The 21,618-nt window shown below is 39.2% G+C and overlaps 1 protein-coding gene across 2 annotated transcripts in view; it reads left to right on the forward strand.

The window, feature by feature from the left end:
- Window positions 1–10,453: 10,453 nt before the first annotated feature.
- The window catches only part of LOC110494440 (immunoglobulin superfamily member 21), a 275,341-nt gene continuing 264,176 nt past the window's right edge, over window positions 10,454–21,618 (forward strand). Inside the window, exon 1 of one of the 2 annotated variants that reach the window (XM_036950494.1) lies at window positions 10,454–10,868. In XM_036950494.1, the coding sequence (XP_036806389.1) occupies window positions 10,730–10,868 (139 nt within the window). In that variant the 5' untranslated portion in view covers window positions 10,454–10,729. The remainder of the gene's footprint in view (window positions 10,869–21,618) is intronic. The other variant, XM_036950495.1, reaches the window with a different exon arrangement.

The raw sequence follows: 21,618 nt of genomic DNA on the forward strand, positions 1-21,618 counted from the left end.
CATGCTTTCGCCAAAAAGCATTTTAAAAATCTGACTTGTTGGCTAGATTCACAACGAGTGTAGCTTTAATTCAATACCCTGCATGTGTGTTTTAATGAACGTTTGAGTTTTAACGAGTACATTTAGCATTTAGCGTAGCGCATTTGCATTTCCAGGTGTCTAGATGAGACGTCTGCGTCTCAAGTAGGAGCAAGAGGTTAATTAATTGAAATCACTTCCAGGTGACTACCTCATGAAGCTGTTTGAGAGAACGCCAAGAGTGTGCAAAGCTGTCATCAAGGCAAAGGGTGGCTACTTTGAAGAATCTCACATTTTTGTTTAACACTTTTTTGGTTACTACATAATTCCATATGTGTTATTTGATAGTTTTGATGTCTTCACTATTGTTCTACAATGTAGACAATAGTCAAAATAAAGAAAAACATTTGAATGTGTAGGTTTGTCCAAACTTGACTGATACTGTATGTAATGACCTTGTGACGGGTCATTACCTTGTAACTTAGCATTGTTCATTCTGCTTTCCACAAACAGAACAAAATATGTAGTTTATAATTTACTGCATGTACTTGCTTGCAACAGGGAAATTGTGTACATTTTCACTGGGATTTACTTTGGTATACTTTGAACAATTCCTGTTTTATATAATTATAGTTTGTTGTTGTTGATGTGCTATTATGGGTGGCTTCATGAGGATAAATCATGATTCGGCTGTTCTGGAATCTGAGGGTTTAAATGCTGCAGATGGAGCGATGACCTTTTCATTTGCTCCATACAATATCGATTACCTGCAAGTTCCTTGACATAGTACAGAAAGTGTAGTTGTTAAAGGCAGTACAGGACCTTAGAGTTAGCAGGATCAACCAACCTCCAAACTCTCTTAACTGGTACAGAGGCCTTTTAAAGTGGGCAATTGGTAACTCCTATTAAGTTATACTGTACTTCGTCTCTATTTTGTGATTCCTTCCCCTGTCCATCTCTCCCCCAGCTTTTCTTCACATGCTGTTCTAGGCCCTGGCATTTCAACATGACCCTTGAAAAACATTGGCTAATTAGTTCCCAAGGAAGCCACAATCCATCTTCCTGAGCTAGTGCTGTGTCCACCTCCCCATTCATACTCTCTCAGACTGAAATTAGAATGTCTCAAACTCCAGCCAGGGGCCTCGCAGAGAGAATAGACAAAACATTTTCACCACTGGACACTGAGAAAGCTTCTGGTCAGGTAAGATACCAAAATAAAGAGTGTAAAAACAGAGAAATAATAGTAATACTTCTATATTGTTTTACAGATATATTGTTATTCTGACCAAATGCTTTATTACAAATACATCACTGAGCGTCAGCTGCAGCCATACATTCTCCTAACAAATCCTATGTTGGTCCATCCCCTATCATAATTTTCCAGGATTCTGTGTCAAATGAAGTAGCATTGGGTCAATATATTTCAATAGCTTTTCAAACTAGTATACCATATAGTATATCCAAAACTGCAGATACAGTAGGCTGGTAGTTATTTTTCCTGGAACACTTACCCATTGTTCTCATGATTCCTGGAATGCCTGCCAATGGATCCAAGAGCACAATGAGGAGAGGAAATCTAGATATGAATCCCAATAAGGACCATCTTCACTTGGACTTCAAAGACCGTGTTCAGACAATACAACGCTTTATTTACTGTCCTTGTTTACTTTGTTTTACAAGTGTTACATTTCATGAGACCCACCTGTTTTAAGCCCCACATTTTATGCAATAAATTTGTTTTTTTTGTTGTTGTTTTTTTAAATGGGGGGGGCTTGCCTGTTTTTCATGTTATTTTGGCATTAATACGGTCATTAATACCAGTCACATGTCAGTTTGCAAACAATGTAAAAAATATATATTTCATCGGGTTAATAAAGCCGCATGAGTAAGGCAACTCCAAAATGCAAGTGTTTCAGCATACCTCTGTGCTTTCTGTGGTGGTGGGGCTAGCCAGCAGAAAATAGAAGCATTGCGCCATGATTGGCTCAGTGTTTTGTCACTCATGAGGACACTACGTCACGTCCAAGTAGTAATGGTGGACTTAGAAAATTCAAGCCCTTTGGCTCCTGCCATAGAATTACATGAGTAGTGCCCTTCCAAAAAGGCTCAAGGTCATTGGCCACAGATAAAATTACATCAAATCACATTATATGTACAGTAGCTTTGATTGGACTAATCATGTCAACATCTTACTTTCAAAATCTTAGCTAGCAGTCATCATCATGAATCAACTCGACAATCTACTTGCAAATCCTTTTTAATCCTTGTCATATGAAGATAAATAATGAAGAGAAATTATAGATAAAACATATTGGGGCTCATTGGCCATTGGACATAAACATTACACAACAAGTTGGAAATCTCAAATTCAACAATGAGTGGTTTGGAAGGAATCAGTCGCAGTGGCTAACTGCAAGCATTGCAACTAGGATGTCGGGAATAAATGAGCTCAGACTGGGAAAATACTTTTGAACAGTCATCCAAATCCAACTCAGAATTGTAAATCTAGCCTCTTTTTCTTTCTTTGATTGCAAAATTTCACCACGAAGAACGGCTGCGCCACCTTCCTGTTCAAGTGAGCACATCACAAGGTGAGTCCAAAAATGTCTTATATGCTGCTGCAAAAATTATGTAATATGCAAGGGAGATATTTATACTGTAGCTAAGAAATAAATACTAAGTGTAAGCTTTTAATAGCACATGTGCCTCTGTCTTCACCTCTTAATTTCGCCTAATGTTACTGTTTTGACTCAATGGTGCACATGTAGCCTTTTACCTATTTTTGAGAAATGTAATCATTGCATATTGTAAGAGCTTTCATTATCTGGTTATATGCCCCCTTTATTTATCCTACGGTTCTGACTTGGTGTACAGGGAAAACACTGAGAATTCTGTCGCTGTACATTTCAAAAGCGCTGAACATACAGATATATTGACTACGTCTGTCCTGGCTCGTTCATTAATGTCTTAATCGAAATTATGGATTGCCTCTTGTCTGCTTGCCGTCCCCTTTTGCCATAGTTTGTACATCTCAATTGTCAGTAGAAACCACATTTGTTTAAGCAAGTCAGCCATATCAGCTATGTTTTTTTTAAAGCCATTAAATGAGGCTGAATGAACTGTTTCGCTGCCAGACAAGGCTCAGCTGATAGCTAGATGTAGCAGGTGTTGGGACTCTGCTGGTGGGGCAGCTTTATATAGGCCCTAACAGTTTGTGGGCACTGTTTGTCACCACAATTAAAGTATTGTTTAGTGTTGTGTTGTTTAGTGACTTTGCTGGCATGCACCCCACTTTGATTTTTTTTGCCCCACCAAGATTCACATGCTAAAATCTTCACTGCTTACCATTGACCAAAGCCTACAGTGATTTAGAAAAACATGATATTACTGTTACTGTGTCATTCATACAGTTCGGCAGATACAGGGAGAAATTTATATTTATGAATGCAAAACAACCATGGCCATGTGTCTTTGTAACGCTCATTTAAAAAAATATATATATATATATATTTTTTTTAGCCCTTTTTCTCCCCAATTTCGTGGTATCTAATCCAAGATACTATCTTGTCTAATCGCTACAACTCCCATACGGGCTCGGGACAGACGAAGGCTGAATGTCATGTATCCTCCGATACACAACCCAACCAGCCGCACTGCTTCTTAACACAGCGCGCCTCCAACCCGGAAGCCAGCCGCACCTGGCAACCTTGGTTAGCACGCACTGCGCCCGGCCCGCCACAGGAGTCACTGGTGCGCAATGAGACAAGGGCATCCCTACCGACCAAGCCCTCCCTAACCCGGACAACGCTAGGCCAATTGTGCGTCGCCCCACGGACCTCCCGGTCGCAGCCAGTTACGACAGAGCCTGGGCGCGAACCCAGGGACTCTAATGGCACAGCTGGCGCTGCAGTACAGCGCCCTTAACCACTGCGCCATCCGGGAGGCCTGTAACGCTCATTGTTGTAAGAATGGTCGGACCAAGATGCAGCGTGTGGTAGGTTAATCATATTTATTAATGAAAACCAGCAACAAAACAAGAAAGAGAAAACCAACGTTTCGTACAGCCTTGTAGGGCTCAACAGCAACAGCAACAATACAAAAACAAGATCCCACACAAAACAGGTGGGAAAACGCTGCCTAAATATGATCCCCAATCAGAGACAACGATAGACAGCTGCCTCTGATTGGGAACCATACCAGGCAAACATAGAAATGCAAAAACTAGAGTACCCACCCTAGTCACACCCTGACCTAACCAAAATAGAGAATAAAAAGGATCTCTAAGGTCAGGGTGTGACAGTCTTGTTACCTGTAATCTGAGAACTTAAAGTTTCCCACTGATCCTCCTGTATTTCCATGAGTAAATGGACATGCTATAGTAATCTGTATCATTCATTCAATCAATATGATGCTTTGTTTGTCAACATGGCCGTCATCATATATTTTGAGGTAGACAATTTTATACAACACAATTTTACTAAAATTCTAAATCTGGAACAGCTCTGTATGTATTTTTCCCTCTTTCTCTCCTGCAGTGCACTAGAATTTGTGTTGATTCGTAGTGTTCTGAGACTGCCTACTGTTTTTGAAAAAGTGATCCCTCAACGCATCACTTACATACAGTACCCCTCATTCATCCCCTTTACAATACAAGAATATCCTCTGCAAAGTCAATTTTGTAAATAAAAACAATCAGATCTTAACATGACCACGGTATAATGTGACTTCTTGTCCCATTTCCATTTCCATAAATATTTCCTTTATTTGGTTGTAATAACATTGCACAGTATGGGTGCCCATTTAACGTGAAAATAAGCTTTAGGCCTATTAAGTATGGCTTACCATTATCTCAATTTGTCAGTACTGGAAAATTAAAGAAGCATGCAGAATTTGCAGAATGCTTTGTTTGGATTAATGGTGCTGCAGTCCAGTGCACACACATTCATGTGGTTATTACTATCAATAAGAAGCTGAGGGTAGCGGGATGAGTGGGTCTGGTCCTTTTAGCCCATTTAGTCTGATAAAGTCAGGCAGAGACAGCGACAGGGTTATGGATAGAGATTCCATGATGGAAAGCAGAGGAAGATGAAAGAAAATGTAGGTCTGTGATGCAGGCAAGCAACCAATGCTGACAAAAGGCATTACCTTTTAATGTGTATAGTGGGTGGGGGATCTTCTCCCGTAAGAGCTTACCGACTGCATTGTGTCTCAATTGTTGTTTTCAGCATAGTGAAATAACAACTTAATGTACTGTATGGGTCTACACTGAGTGTACAAAACATTAGGAACACCTTTCTAATATTCAGCTGCACCCCCCTTTGCCCTCAAAACAGCCTCAATTTGTCTGGCATGGAATATAAGGTATTGAAAGCGTTCCACAGGAATGCTGGTGACTCCAATGCTTCCCACAGCTGGATGTCCTTTGGGTGGTGGACCATTCTTGATACACGCGGGAAACTGTTGAGCATGAAAAACTCAGCAGCGTTTTAATTCCTGACACACTCAAACTATGTGTAGCCATAAAAGGTGATTGGATGAATTATCAGCCACAACCTCTTCCCATGATCACTGACTAAAACCCATGGATAGTATGTACTTGGCAAGTTTCACAGTCTTCAACATCTTGAAACAGCAACACTCAGGAAGCTTTTTAGACTCCTTTGTCTGCATGTAGAACCAGTGGATTACTGAAATTGATGGTGCCAACTAAACGGGATATAAAGAAGGATTGCAAACAGAGAAAGATCTTCAAAAGTAAGTGATTTATTTAATTGCTTTTTGTAATTTTAAGAAGCCTTTGCTGGTTGAAAAATATGTTGATGTGGGGCGCCATCCTCAGACAATCGCATGGCATGCTTTCGCCATAGAGCCTATTGTAAATCGGACAACACTGTTAGATTAACAAGAATTTACGCTTTTAAATGATATAAGATACTTGTATGTTCATGAATGTTTAACATTACAATTATTTATTTGAATTGTGCTCCCTCCAACATTCACCAGATGTTGTTGGCTGGTGTCCCTCAAGCATTATACTTCAGAAGCTACATTTTGTAATATTCAGAAGAATATTGTCTGAGAAAAGATTTGTACAGTTGTTCTGTCAGGTTTCCGGTCCTGTCTTCTGTCCTTATTGTCCTTGTTCAGCATGTGACACTCCAAGTATGTGAGTGCATCACAAAGTTTGTCTAGGGACACACAATTCTTGTTGTATTTTTCAAATATCAAATAGAGTGCTCAGAAGTAGAGGTAATATCCAACAAATTCATAGAATTTGACTCAGAATTTTGCTTGCGACAAGACAGACATCTGAGAAGACATATGAGCCATGACCTTGGGAGCAATAATAGGCAATAAACATAAATCTCCAATAGGGGGATGTTCAGTTCACTTTTCTTAGGTATTTCTCAACTTTAAGGGTTTTCTGTGCCCAGTGCATTTTATTTTGTTGTACCGTTCAGGATAATTCAATCCATTTGAATGGACAGTGGGCCACTGTTAAGAGGCACTCAGTGAGACTAATGTAAAGGTGACCTTCAGGAAAGCTGGTCCGTTGGTCAAAATCCATCTTGTGATCCAGGTTTATTTCTGGCTGGAGCCTTGCTAGTATTATCTTGCAGTGCATTGCGCACATATAGAAGATGTGTCCTACAGTTAGTTATACGCCTGTTGCACACATATAGTTTAGCAACACAAATTGTGTAAATACTATGTTTCTAGTGGATCGCATCTAATAATTTATGACATCTATTTAATAATGTTAACCGCACAACATCAATTTCCTGATGAAATAGCAGTTAGCACCTTGCAAAGATGCATTGGGAAGATCTTAAATCTGACCCAACATCCTGTGAGGCATGGTGAAACACATTCAGTTAAAGATTAACAAATGACAATTAAAAAGAATATCAAACCCATCTATGCCCATCAGCATTGCAGTTCTTGAGACACTTAAACCAGTGTGCCTGCCCCATTCAAAGGCACTTAAATATTTTGTCTTCAAATCAAATCATTCAAATCATTCACCCTCTGAATGGCACACATACACAATCCATTTCTCAATTTAACCGGTCTCCTCCCCTTCATCTACACTGATTGAAGTTGATTTAAGGTGACATCAATAAGGGATCATAGCATTCACCCGGATTCACCTTGTCAGTCTACTGTATGTTATGGAAAGAGCAGGTGTTCCTAATGTTTTTTACACTCAGTGTATATATTGTATCACATCCACTCTGAGCTCAGCTGGCACTGTGAGCTTAACTAAGGGCTCAGTTCAATCAAACCAACATTGTCATTTTTTTGCTTTTTTGCTTTCCCCGTAGACAAATACATTGGTTTTGTTATTTTGTTTAAGACACTATAAAAACAGTACATGGACTCCTCTCACATACAGTTGAGACCTTCAGTTGTCAGAGTGAGAAGTGTATGTGTGCAAACAGCTGTTGTGTAAACAAAGGCACCGAGTAAACATTGCTATAGTAAGATTGATTGAATCTGGCCTTAAGAAAGCCCCTCTGCCTTCCTCTCCAACCCCACCTGACATCACAAAGAGATACATGTGATCTTGAGAGTCCTCATGTAGGCCAACCCAACCAGGAGGAGTGGGAGGCTGATCCAGTGACACATCCTGTGATTCAGGACTTTAACATTGTTATTTAGAAAATTACATTAGGTTACTATAGTACAGCATGTGCTCAAGTGCATCTGTAATTCTTACAGTACCTGTGAATGCTTTTTAAAGATCTAGATCATCCTGTAATATTTCTAATTCCTAGAGGTCTTACAAACTAATTCAGTTGGCCAAAAGGCCACAGCTCAATCAAATATACATGACTATAGCACAATATCTTTCTACAGGTCGTGAGAGGTAGCATGTGAGGTAGCAGCTCTAGGAAATACCTTAAGCTGACATCAAGGTTTTATTGTCTGTACCTATTCAGGCTGCATGACATAAAATGTTGCAGCTCCAGCATGTCTACAGCAGGTTTTAACCTGGTCAACCCCTCAAGCCTGTTCTCGTCCCATTTTCAGAAATCAGCCCTAATCGGTGGTGATGGTAAGGGCACATTTCAATGTGTTTCACACTGGAAGACTTCTGAGTCGACTCCCATGCATAATATCCATGCAATTCTGCCTCAGACAGATATGTGCTGTAATCTCTTTGAAAATGAGCACTTGCACCATATAAGAACCTCAAACCGCTGAGTTTCAGGAATAAGAGGGAGGAAAGGACAGAGCCATATTGTACTGTACACATGCCCTTGCTTTTGAGCATAGAATGTGTTCTATGGTCCAAAAATCTAAACTATTATTGTGTTCCAACCAGCAGCAAAATATCATAATTACATTTACCAGACACTCTTATCCAGAGCGACTTACCGTAGTGTGTGAATACGTACAGTACTTTTTTTCCATACTGGTCCCCCAAAGCCCTGGCGTTGCAAGCACCATGCTCTTCCAACTGAGCCATGATGTTCAGAAACCTTGATGGAACTGCTTAAAGAGATTGAATGGGATCTTAAGCACTTACAAATTCGTAACATACCAATTGCACAACAAAAAAATTTGCGGGACGTAACAAATCATACAAAATGGATGACGTTGTACACAATTGTGCAACATTTCTGCTGACCCGTTTTTGCTCACGAGCGCTACTTTCATAACTACTGGTTGAAATTATACAAAAGCTCTGTACCATCACCTTCAACAGACCCTGGAAACAAATCTTCCTTACTGCATTGTATTTTCCTTTTTTTCTGTCCTGAAGCAAAAAAAAATGATGAGTGGCAAAGGATGGTATGACAGGCTATTGCTATGCATGTGGTATACAGTACAAGTGCATTTTTAGTACACGTGTCAATGAAAACAGAGAATGTCTACCGACCAGTGTAACGTAGTTAAAGATAGATACAAATAAATACTGTGGAAGGTATCTGAGACAAAATAAAACAGGATTTAGACTCAACCCTATTTACCTATCTACCTCTGTGTCAGTCTGACTCTCCCCTGCTGTCCTTCAGTCCACAAATAAAGGAATAAACACCATTTACGGTTTATCGAACCAAAGGCATCCCTTTGTGTCCCCTAACTTAATTTCTGTTGGTATGAAACCTGTGCTGGCCACACCATACATGACAACAGTAGAAGATGTGTATCCCCTCGAGACTGCAGACCCCTCTTTGTTCATGGGGCAGGTGCCATATGGACAGGAAGACGTTCAGCTCTGTTGCCTCAATAAATTGTTGTTGACACTGCCCTCTAGAGATGTGTGATAGTGCATTAGTACTGCAGACCTTATCCCAGACAGCAGTCTTCTGCACTGAGGCCAGTTCCTCTACAGCAGTGCAATTAGATGCTCCAGGGAATAAGACTGTCTTTAGCCATTTATGACAACTTTTTCCTTCTATTTTTCTATTTTTATGTAATCTCTCTCCTTGTTTTATAGGCAAGGTCATTCAAAATACAAATATCTTTATACAATCCACTGACCAAAGAGAATCAAATATGCCACCATTTGCTCCAAATCCATTGTTGTAAGCTACTGCTATTTATCTAAAAATCAGAGTGCATACTTTATACTCAATAATATTGGGGATTACAACCTGGTCTGTGGGTGGAAGGGAACATAGGATAGGATAAACCCTACAAATATTTTGCATTATGTGAACCTTGAAGCAACTTCAGGTGTCTGTTTGTACACAGTGAAAAGATAGAATTTCATCTTGATTTGTTCCAGTAGCAACGCTGTCTCTGAGTGCAAAATCTAACTCTGATGATTTGATGACATTTTGTGAGCACCTGCAGTGAGTGCATAGAGGATAACATATGCATATGCCTTATTCAATCTATTGTGGATGATTTTCAAGAATTGGCCAAATGGACAAATGCAGACCTTACAAATAAAGTATGTGTGGACACTAAATTCACAATAACATCCATACCTCATTTGTATTTGGTCATGGGACATACTCATGATAAAGAGTAAAGGAGGGGAGAGAACCTGACATAATCCTACACTTGCATTAGGAGCTTGGCGCAGGCTACTGAAATGTGAATATTGGGGCAAAAGGTTTAATGTTTTTTTTAATAGAAGGGCAAGGTGCACTTCGGGATTAATTCATAGTTTTTCATGGTGATGACGCTCATGGTTTTGGTGCTATAGTATAGTGCCAGCTAAAGATGCTGAAACTATCCAGGTTCATTGCGTTAATGTACAGTAGAATAAGGCGTTGCAGTATTCAGGAGGTTATAATGATCTTTAAAAACCTTTTCACTAAAGAAAAACAAAATCCTGCAGAAATAAATCGGTTTAGTGGACAGAATTAGAGGGGAAGGGTTTAGAGCCAGGGTAGGATTAAGGAAAATTGTGTGAAATAAAGAGCGAGTGATCAGGAGTGACTGTGTGCTTGCGTGTGTGCGGGAGAGCGGGAGGATAGAGCGCGCGGGTGAGAGAGAAGAGCATTGACTGAGAAGCATAGATTTTCATCCAACCTATATCATTTTTTTCTAATCATCGACTGCACTGCTTAACGTTGATTGTCTAGCAGGAAAATATTTTTCTACGCAGTTGAGGAACCGTTTCAGTTGACGATTATTGGTCCTCTTTGCTGTATTTAAGTGTTCTTGGAACGAATTTATCATATTTCTATTTATACTTGAACTGCATCATGAACAGTTTGTGGGCACCTCTCGATCTCACACCTTTGGAATGGTGGGGATTACGCAGCCGACAAATGGGGAGCATGTAAACGCAGATGGAGTTTGGGATTTATTGCAAAATAAGGGAAAGATGACTGTCTTCTCTTTGTGTCTCCTCTTGTTCGCGGATCTGCTGGATTTAGCCGTTGGTAAGTCATAATTTATGCATAAACACAGTATGTGAGAGTTGAATAAGAAAAAGCCTCTCACATTTTAAGAATTCGTGAGGTCATAATTTCGGAGACGCTGTGGAAGGCAGATGGCTGAGTCCATGTACATTTGAAACAGTTTAAATGTTGGCCGCTCATATTATGAACCATAGCATTCAATATGTATGCACATAGAATTGCCTAAACTTTTCCCCATTCCGATAAAGTGAATGGTTTCCTTGAAGACACTAGAATGGTATTCCTCCGCAGCTTCAGTTTTGACTGCTGGCATCCTCAGATATGGTATCGTTGGGTACTAGGGTTTGGTAAAGGAGAGCATAGATGGAGGAAGTGTGCATCACACATCATGGTATTTCTTGCAAATGGTCCATAAACTTTACAGTGTGAAATCAAGTAATTATCTTCTTCTTGTTATTTTATTATGATTGTTATCATTACTACTTCAGATCGCTAACAGATTTGCTGCCTGTGAGTTATGGCATTCAACTACCGTTATGTTTCGGGCTCCTCGGCGACTCACATTGAATGCAGCCTTAGCTCAAGTGTTCTCCACAGCCCATGAATACAGCCAGGACCAGACTTCTAATAATAACAAAATATCAGTAGCCTTCTATCTGTGAATGAAGACAATTGATACATTTACTTATCTCCTACATATAATAGTTATAATGGAACTTTAAATGGAACTACTGGAAGTTTCTCATAAGATCAAGGCATTGTGTACTGCTGCATATTTTTATAAACAATTGAAGGCTATTCCATGGGCTCCTGGGGTTTTGCATTAGGCTTACATTTAAGATGTAGATCAATAACTTTTATTTAGCCAAACTAGGCTACAGCACAGTCACTGTTAGAGTAGATTTCGGTTATTTGTCTGACACTCAAAGATCTGACCAGATTCTACAGCATTGAAGCACACATTTTTCCGTAAAGCTGCAATATGTAACTTTTTAGGCCACCTGACAAAATTCACATAGAAATGTGATGTATATATACACTACCGTTTGATGTCACTTAGAAATTGACTTGATCTGGAAAGAAAATAATTTTTTGTCCATTAAAATAACATCAAATTGATCAGAAATACAGTGTAGACATTGTTCATGTTGTAAATGACTATTGTAGCTGGAAATGGAATATTTTTTTATGGAATATCTACATAGGCGTACAGAGGCCCATTATCAGCAACCATCACTCCTGTGTTCCAATGGCACGTTGTGTTAGCTAATCCAAGTTTATCATTTTAAAAGGCTAATTGATCATTATAAAACATTTTGGCAATTATGTTAGCACAGCTGAAAACTGTTGTTCTGATTAAAGAAGCAAGAAAACTGGCCTTCTTTAGACTAGTTGAGTATCTCGAGCGTCAGCATTTGTGGCTGTGATTGTAGGCTCAAATGGCCAGAAACAAAGAACTTTCTTCTGAAACTCATCAGTCTATTCTTGTTCTGAGAAAAGAAGGCTATTCTATGCAAGAAATTGCCAAGAAACTGAAGATCTCGTACAACACTGTGTACTACTTCGTTCACAGAACAGCGCAAACTGGCTCTAACCAGAATAGAAAAAGGAGTGGGAGGCCCCAGTGCACAACTGAGCAAGAGGACAAGTACATTAGAGTGTTTAGTTTGAGAAACAGACACCTCACAAGTCCTCAACTGGCAGCTTCATTAAATAGTACCTGCAAAACACCAGTCTCAACTTCAACAGTGAAGCGGCTACTCCGGGATGCGAGTTGCAAAGCCCAAAAGCCATATCTCAGACTGGCCAATGAAAATAAAAGATTAAGATGGGCAAAAGAACACAGACACTGGACAACTCTGCCTAGAAGGCCAGAATCCCAGAGTCGCGTCTTCACAGAACACTATTGGCAATCTCTCAACCAGCTTCACCTGGAATTCTCACATATATGCTGAGCACTTTTTGGCTGCTTTTCCTTCACTCTGTGCTCCAACTCATCCCGAACGATCTCCATTTGGGTTTGAGGTTGGGTGATTGTGGAGGCCAGGTCATCTGATGCAGCACTCCATCACTCTCCTTAGCCCTTACACAGCCTGGAGGTGTGCTGGGTCATTGTCTTGTTGAAAAACAAATTATAGTCCCGCTAAGCACTAACCAGATGGGATGGCACTTCGCTGTAGAATGCTGTGGTAGCCATGCTGCTTAAGTGTGCCTTGAATACTAAATAAATCACAGAGAGTGTCACCAGCAACGCACCCCCATCAAAACCCCCAAATAAACCAAAAATTGGAACCAAAAATAAAACATTTGGTCTCATCAGACCAATGGACTGATTTCCACCGTTCTAATGTCCATTACTTGTGTTTCTTGGCCCACGCAAGTCTCTTCTTCTTATTGGTGTCCTTTAGTAGTGGTTTCTTTGCAGCAGTTCGACAATGAAGGCCCGATTCACGCAGTCTCCTCTGAATAGTTGATGTTGAGATGTGTCTGTTACTTGAACTCTGTGAAGAATTGATTTGGGCTGCAATCTGAGGTGCAGTTAACTCCGATGAACTTATCCTCTGCAGCAGAGGTAACTTTGGGTCTTCCTTTCCTGTGGCGGTCCTCATGAGAGCCAGTTTCATCATAACGCTTGATGGTTTTTGCGACTGCACTTGTAGAAACTTTAAGTTCTTGAAATTTTCCGGATTGACTGACATTCTTAAAGTAATGATGGACTGTCGTTTTTCTTTGCATATTTGAGCTGTTCTTGCCATGATATGGTATTTTACCATATTTACATGTACGAAGGGCTATATAAATTTATTTGATTTGATTTGAATTTAATTGCATTCCAGGTGACTACCTCATGAAACTGGATGAGATAATGCCAAGAGTGTGCAAAACTGCCAACAAGGCAAAGGGTGGCTACTTTGAAGAATCTCAAATATATAATATATTTTGATTTGTTAATCACTTTTTTGGTTACTACATGATTCCATGTGTGCTATTTCATGGTTTTGATGTCTTCACTATTATTCTACAATATAGAAAATAGTTCAAATAAAGAAAGTCCCTGGAATGACTAGGTGTGTTCAAACTTTTGACTGGTACTGTATATTTATGATTCTCATTGATAGATCTGGTAGATCTGTTCTTTGTTTGCTATTTCTATGTTTCATTCTTAAATTTAGTTTTTGCTCTTTTACCCTTCGGTTTTGTACACCAGCTTCAAACAGCTGAAAATACAATATTTTGGGTTATGGAAAATATATATTTCACAGCAATTTAGATGGTACAATGATTCTCTACACTATACTTGCTTGTTTTATCACATAAACTGAAATAAGTCTAACTATTCTAATTTTAGCAACCAGGAAATGGCGGAGCAATTTATGCATAGTGCATCTTTAATACCTAGATGCAATCTATAGGCTGCCTTTTGACTGTCCTATTCCATTCATAAAAGGTTTGAAACACATAAGAAATTTGAAATACAGTGATTGAGCAGTCTAATCAATTGGTCACTGAATGCAAAGGATGGAGGCAAAATACTATAAGTCATTAGTTTTCATTTGAAGGAAAGGGAATTGAGGTGAAGTGAAAAAATGTGGGCAGAGTAAATTGATTCTGGTGGGTGGAGTGAGGCGAAAAGGTTAAGGAAAGGGAATGCAAATCATCAATGATGCTGCTGCAACTTTAACCAATTGAGGGAGGGAAAGCTTTGACACTTTCCTATTCAACCAAGCATGACACTGATTTTGAATTCGCATGCAGGGCTACCTCATCAAGACAACATGAGCCTAGCTCATGTCCTCTACATATACCCCCTATGACCTCCTACCCCATGAAAGACCGTCCCACAGTTGGGCGCCATTGTCACGTGTGGGATCGGAACCCTATTCTGTCACATGAGAAAACAACGTCATGACCATTAGACCAAGAAGCAACTCCCTCAAGGGCTGAGGGTGATACTAATTTTGAAGATGCAGGCAGGGCAACCTCATCACGATTTCATTAGCCAGACTCATATCTGCTACAAAATATCAGGGGACAACTCTGTTTCTAGCGAAAGCGTAGTTAGGAATGTCGGGCTACTTGCCACTAGATCCATGCTGCTCTGAAAATGCAGTGCATATGCCTACATTGGCCCACTGCATTCTAAGCAGCATCAACCCTTCACTTCCCACTCCACTCAAGTCAGTGAGCCCTCCATTGACGTTCCACTGACGCTTTCCCAAGGGAGCTCTTATTGTTCGAGGGTGAGAGAACGAGAGGAAGGTGTCATAGTAGTTTAGATTAGAACAGCCCTTTAGTCTCTCTTGTATTATTTTGTGTGTGTGTGTGTCATAACCTGACATTGAAAGAGTAATATTGTTGACAAGGACAGAGTCTGGCCACAATTGTGTAACTATATAAATAAATTATAATAATACAGACATTTATATAGTATTTTTCAATGGATCTAAAAAATCTGTACACTGAGAAACACCACATCCAGCACCAATGTATAGCACCTACCTGGGTAATGCATAACAGCCATTTTAAGATACTACTCACCTCACATCAGCTATCACAGTGGAGAGATGAGGGAGAGATTTTCCATGATTAGATGGCCATGATTATATGAGGGTCCAAGTTGGAGGTTTTCCCACACATGTACTAAAAACACATTCTGTTTTACCCACATAAAAATGGACATGGTATAGATACACAGCAATAGTTTCTCATTTAGTGCAGCAGGTAGTCCAGCGGTTAAGAGGTTGGGCCAGCAACCTAAAGATTGCTGTTTTGAATCTCTGAGCTGACTAAGTTAAATCTGCCGATGTGCCGTTGAGCAAGGCACTTAACCTTAATTGCTCTGGATAAGAGTGTCTGCTAAATGAGAAACAAATTTACTAATCTACTCCTTTTCCATTCCAATGCAGCTCTGTCTTCAATGTTTCTTGGCAGCATTGTCCAACTATGGGCATGTGTATTCTCATTTAAACGTTTTGCTCTCTTTTGTTCTCTGTGAGTCAACTCTGCCAGAGCAGCTGAATGCCTAGTGGTTGTTTATATGTCTAGCTGGGCACTCTTTGTAAGTACCCCCCATATGAAGAGATGTTTTTATTCATCTATATGGATGTGCACATTGTGGCAGCACAATGTCGTCTCTTATTGCAGAATCTCAAATACTTGTATTTAATTACTGTCCCTGTCATGTTTTGAGTCTGTGGATAACACACAAGCCTAAGGATATTTTGTATTGATTTATAACCTGCTGTAATGTATTCCATGTCAATTATTCAGGTCATAGAGCAGAGTTTAACTTTCTACAATGAACTACAGTAGCTAGCCATAATCCTATTTCCCCACATTGCCCTCTCCTCCACAGGGTCAGGGTCTAAATGCAAACAGAATAAAAAATGCATGAGAAACCCAATATCAATGCAGAGGACACATTTTGTCAGCATACATTTTACATGAGTGATGCGTTTTTTCAGGCTTTATACAATTTCCTCTAAATTGTTTGTAAATACCACTTAGATAGATTCATTAGATATTGTTTTGTAATATAACATCCTTATTACATGGATACATGGTCTTGGTAAACCAATATGAAAAGGAAATGAAGTTGAAATCTCAACTCTAAACAGCTGGAAATGGGTTCAAAGGGCAACGTGGGGAGTACAATGTCATGTGTTTTGAATTGAATCAGGAAAAAGGATGTGGTCTCATGATGTGTTGCTGGTGTTATCTGATAGGAACATCTCTCCATTACAGGGATAAGGATAGTAATAATCGCTGTTCAGGCACACCAGGGTCAGAGGGCATAGGGATACTGAACATCATGTGTTATTCCAAGTCCACGACACAAATACTGTGTGGTGGTTAAGCACTGTAGTTGAATTTCTGCTCTGTTATAGGCCAATGTGCTGATTTAGTTTTAATCAACCCACATCTCGTGATTGGATAATGAAATATTTGATATTGTAGTTTTACATACAGCGTTCTTTTTTGGTTTGGGCTTTTAGTCTGTTTAGTCCCTTTCTAGATCACAGTATAAGTCGTTATCTTGGATGTTTACTTTGATGGCTTGCTTCGCTCCATGGCAGGCTGTCCAACATGCAGTGGATCATAACAGTGGGGGGAGATTTAGTGGGGAGTTAAAAAGTTGTGTGTTGGAGTTGATCTGAGGCTTTCCTGTTCACCGTCCTCGTCTGCTAGTGACAGCTGGGCTTGACTTACAGGAAGTATGAATAGATATTGGCAGAAAAGTGGGCTGTGGTGGCTCCTCCATCAACCAATCACCAGGCTTTATTTCAGCAGTTATGTAAAATGATTATGAACAAATCTAAAGCCTACCCTCTGTGTTTTTTAATTTGCATTTTATTTCGCTATTGTGTGGTCAGCGCAGCTACCTTATTCATTTGATATGTGTCTTTTTTACATGCAGGGTCATCAACCATGCATTGTGTTTCCGGAAACATGTTTGAGATTAGAGATCTGTTACGAACAATATCCTGAACAATGTTTTAGTAGAGATGTTTTTGTTCCGCCTAGATTATAGAACAATAATTGCCTGTTGTATTGCCAGTCACTATTGTCCACAGAATGTTAATTTTGAACTTTTTTAATCTTGCAATTTGGACCGTCTGAAGCCTTGTGATGCCTTAATGTCAAAAGAGGGCTGTACAAATCCACAAAGAACACTGTGACTGACATATTACAATTTTTCTTCAAGATTTTCAACGTTTCCCTCCATGTAAACCTATAGTGTGCAAGTTATTCGGTTGTTATAGAATATCAAATTGACCTTACATTGCCTTTGTAGTATTGTGTAGCTCAATATGCTGTCCCCCAGTTTTGTGTTCTGTCAAATGAAGAAGAGAGAATGAAGAGGAGAGAGGAGGTGGGGCTTGAGCCTTCTTCCTAATTAACTGTAATGTGTTGTTTAGATTCCACCAATACACAATGTTCCACACTGCTGCTCAATTATGCTGCTCAGCTGCCGTATAAAAACACTTGTATAAACCGGTGTGTACTCATCTGGTTTACTCATTTTCCTATCATCAAATAGACCCTACAGAGTTTGTCTTACATTGCCACACTCAAGAATGTATGCCAGTATTTTTGTTTACTCTCTTCTTCAGATAGTGGTATAGTTTGGGAGGAATGGCCTTAATTTAGTTTTTAGTTCCTAATCACAGATTTTTTAAAGATTCATGTCATGATATGGCAATATATGAATCTGTTTTATATTTTATGGCACTATATTGAGCCACATGTTAAGAATAAACTGAGGAAACCACCAAAGCCCAGAGGGTATTTGCATGTGTCAGATCTATTTGCCTTTCAGGTAATGGGTAAACCATGCCTCTAACATTTTGGGACCAGCTTAAAATGCTCTCTTTGTTAAAAAACAGTATTTGTAAATCCATTAAAGGAGGAGTTAGCTTTTGTTTCACAACCAAATATATATTCTTGATGTAAATGGGATGTAATAGAATAGTCCAGACAATTTTTTTTATTTTTTACTTACAAGCGATTCATTTCCTCATCCTCGTTGTGCTGTACATGGGCTCTGAAAACAAAACAATGTATCATTTTAAAAATGGAAATGGTCTCAGTATAGTGATGCAGGTCTTTGGATGTTGTACACATGAAATTGTGTCATTTTTTTTTTTTTACTTATCTGCAACGGTATATTCCATTTTGTGCAACTTGAGCTGCTTCCCCTATCCAGCTGTTCCATTTTCTGGGTAGCCTGCTGCTACAGGTAACTGCAAAAATAAAGGAAACACCAACATAAAGTGTCTTAATAGGGCGTCGGGCCACTACGAGCCGCCAGAACAGCTTTAATGCTCCTTGGCATAGATTCTACAAGTGTCTTGAACTTCCTGTGTGGAAGCACCTGTTTTCAATATATTTTTTCCTAGGGTGGCAGTGTAGCCTAGTGGTTAGAGTGTTGGACTAGGAACTGAAAGGATGCAAGTTCAAATCCCCAAGCTTACAAGGTACAAATCTGTTGTACTGCCCCTGAACAAGGCAGTTAAGTTAACCCACTGTTCCTAGGCTGTCATTGAAAATAAGAATTTGTTCTTAACTGAGCTAGTTAAATAAAATTATATTTTGGCAGTTACATGTATTGCTCGAGTAAAAAAAAAAAAAAGTAATATAACGTTGCGGATAAAGTTTTGAATGACACAATTTTGGGTGTACAACATGTAAAGACTGCATCACTATATTGAGAACTTCTCCATTTCCAAAAGGACATATTTGGCTGTTTTTGGAGCATTTGTTCATATTTTTAAAAGCCCCCATACTGCACCTCAAGGATTAGGTCATCCATCTCTGGTTGGGGTAAGTTTCTCAAAAATATTTGAAATTGCAAACGAAGTGTCTGGACCCTTCTTTAACATAACGTTTACATCAAATATAGAGATTTGGTTGTAAAAAAACCTTAATTAACCTTTAACATATTTTATTAACGGAATCCACATACAGTGCCTTGCGAAAGTATTCGGCCCCCTTGAACTTTGCGACCTTTTGCCACATTTCAGGCTTCAAACATAAAGATATAAAACTGTATTTTTTTGTGAAGAATCAACAACAAGTGGGACACAATCATGAAGTGGAACGACATTTATTGGATATTTCAAACTTTTTTAACAAATCAAAAACTGAAAAATTGGGCGTGCAAAATTATTCAGCCCCCTTAAGTTAATACTTTGTAGCGCCACCTTTTGCTGCGATTACAGCTGTAAGTTGCTTGGGGTATGTCTCTATCAGTTTTGCACATCGAGAGACTGACATTTTTTCCCAATTTTTTCCCATTCCTCCTTGCAAAACAGCTCGAGCTCAGTGAGGTTGGATGGAGAGCATTTGTGAACAGCAGTTTTCAGTTCTTTCCACAGATTCTCGATTGGATTCAGGTCTGGACTTTGAAAAAAAAAAAATACAGTTTTATATCTTTATGTTTGAAGCCTGAAATGTGGCAAAAGGTCGCAAAGTTCAAGGGGCCAAATACTTTCGCAAGGCACTGTAAATGGGTTCTGCATCCAAGATGACTTGTTGCCAAGTTGTCTTAGGTCCTAGGGAACACCAAAGGGCTTACATCTCCCCCAATGTGAATAATGCAACAGAATCTGTAGCCATTATGCCAAATTGATCTTCCCTCGCTGCCATAATACCCACCTCTTGTGTAGGGTAGTTGGAAGAAATAAAAGAGAAAGTCCTGGCAGATGAACTTTAAGTGGCCTGTATGGATGCAATGCAGTCTGCCATCCCAGTCAATGGGATCAGTGAATATAATAAAAACTACAATTAGTGGAGATAAGTAAATGCCAGGGGCAAGAGAGTTCAAAAAGCATTGTAACTTCCCTCTCTGCCCTGAAGTCCTGCACTGATTTGAATTCAATTGATTTGATTTTGGCCTGTCTTGAAAAGAGCTAGGTTGCTGCTCTGTTTGACTTGTGTGAGATTTTGAAGGTACTCTGATTCCTCTAGAAGCTGTTGTTGCAGAGATAGGTAAACAAAGGATAGGCTTGGCTCTCGGGGTTCAAACAGTTAAGCATAACATTTCAAATCAAATCAAATGTTATTTGTCACATGAAATGTTTACTTACAAGAAAATAAACTAAAGTAAAAAATAAAATAATAAGTAACCCCAAAAAATTACATAACAATATTTGTTGTGGCTTCTTTCCATGATCTCTATAGAGCACATGGTGGAATTTAGAGGTAGGTTCCCTCCCTTGATAGAAAAATTGCAAAAATCCTGAGATCTTTGGCAGTATACAATAAGCGTCACCCGTTATAACGTGGTATGTGTGAGTCGTTTGTACATGAAAGCTTTGTGCCTTGCTCAAAGAAGCTTAATACCAGTGGCGATTTTAGCATGTAAATCTTGGTGGGGCAAACAAAAAATATTTTTTTAGATGCATACCAGCAAAGTCACTACACAACACAACACTAAACAATACCTTAATTGCACTATAACGGTGACAAACGGTGCCCACAAACTGTTAGGGCCTACATAAAGCTGTCCCAACAGCAGAGCTTTCTTTTCAGCAACATGGAGTGAATCCTTACCACTGCTACACCTGGCTATCAGCAGAGCCTTGTCTGGCAGCGAAACAGTTCATTCAGTCTCATTTACTGCCTTTTAAAAAAACATAGATGATATGGCTGACTTGCTTAAACAAATGTGGTTTCTACTGACAATTGAGATTTACAAACAATGTCATAAAGGAACGATGACCGGATAAGAGGCAATCAATAATTTCAATTAAGACATTAATGAGTGAGCTAAGATAGATGTAGTCAATATAACAATTTGTTCAGCACTTTTGAAGGAAAAAGGAAACGGCACACTGCTCTTGATAGTATCACTGATATTTAATAAGCCTCACAGCCTTTGTCAGAGCTTTTGTGATTTTTTTCTTAATTATCACCCTTATGTAGACCTAGCCACACCCACATCCGTTCCACGCATCGAAAGGGGTTGGAGGTGAAGGAAAAACAAATACGTGCTACCAAATATAACAATATGCATTTCATAAATATTACAAAAGTGTGTAAATAAGACGTATTAAACACGCCTGTAAAACCACAATGAGGACATAGTAAGTTTTCATTATTCATTGGGTACATCGTACGAAAAACATCAGAATAATCTTAAATAGGGACATAATAAATGTTCAAATTCACAACATAACATACATACATAGGCATTTCATCATTAAGTCCTTTAGGAAATAATGTCTGGAGGGTGAAAATCCAAAAACATTCTCTTTTACTCAGAGTA

This window comes from Oncorhynchus mykiss, chromosome 17 (assembly GCF_013265735.2).
Source record: "Oncorhynchus mykiss isolate Arlee chromosome 17, USDA_OmykA_1.1, whole genome shotgun sequence".
Taxonomy (NCBI): Eukaryota; Metazoa; Chordata; class Actinopteri; order Salmoniformes; family Salmonidae; genus Oncorhynchus; species Oncorhynchus mykiss.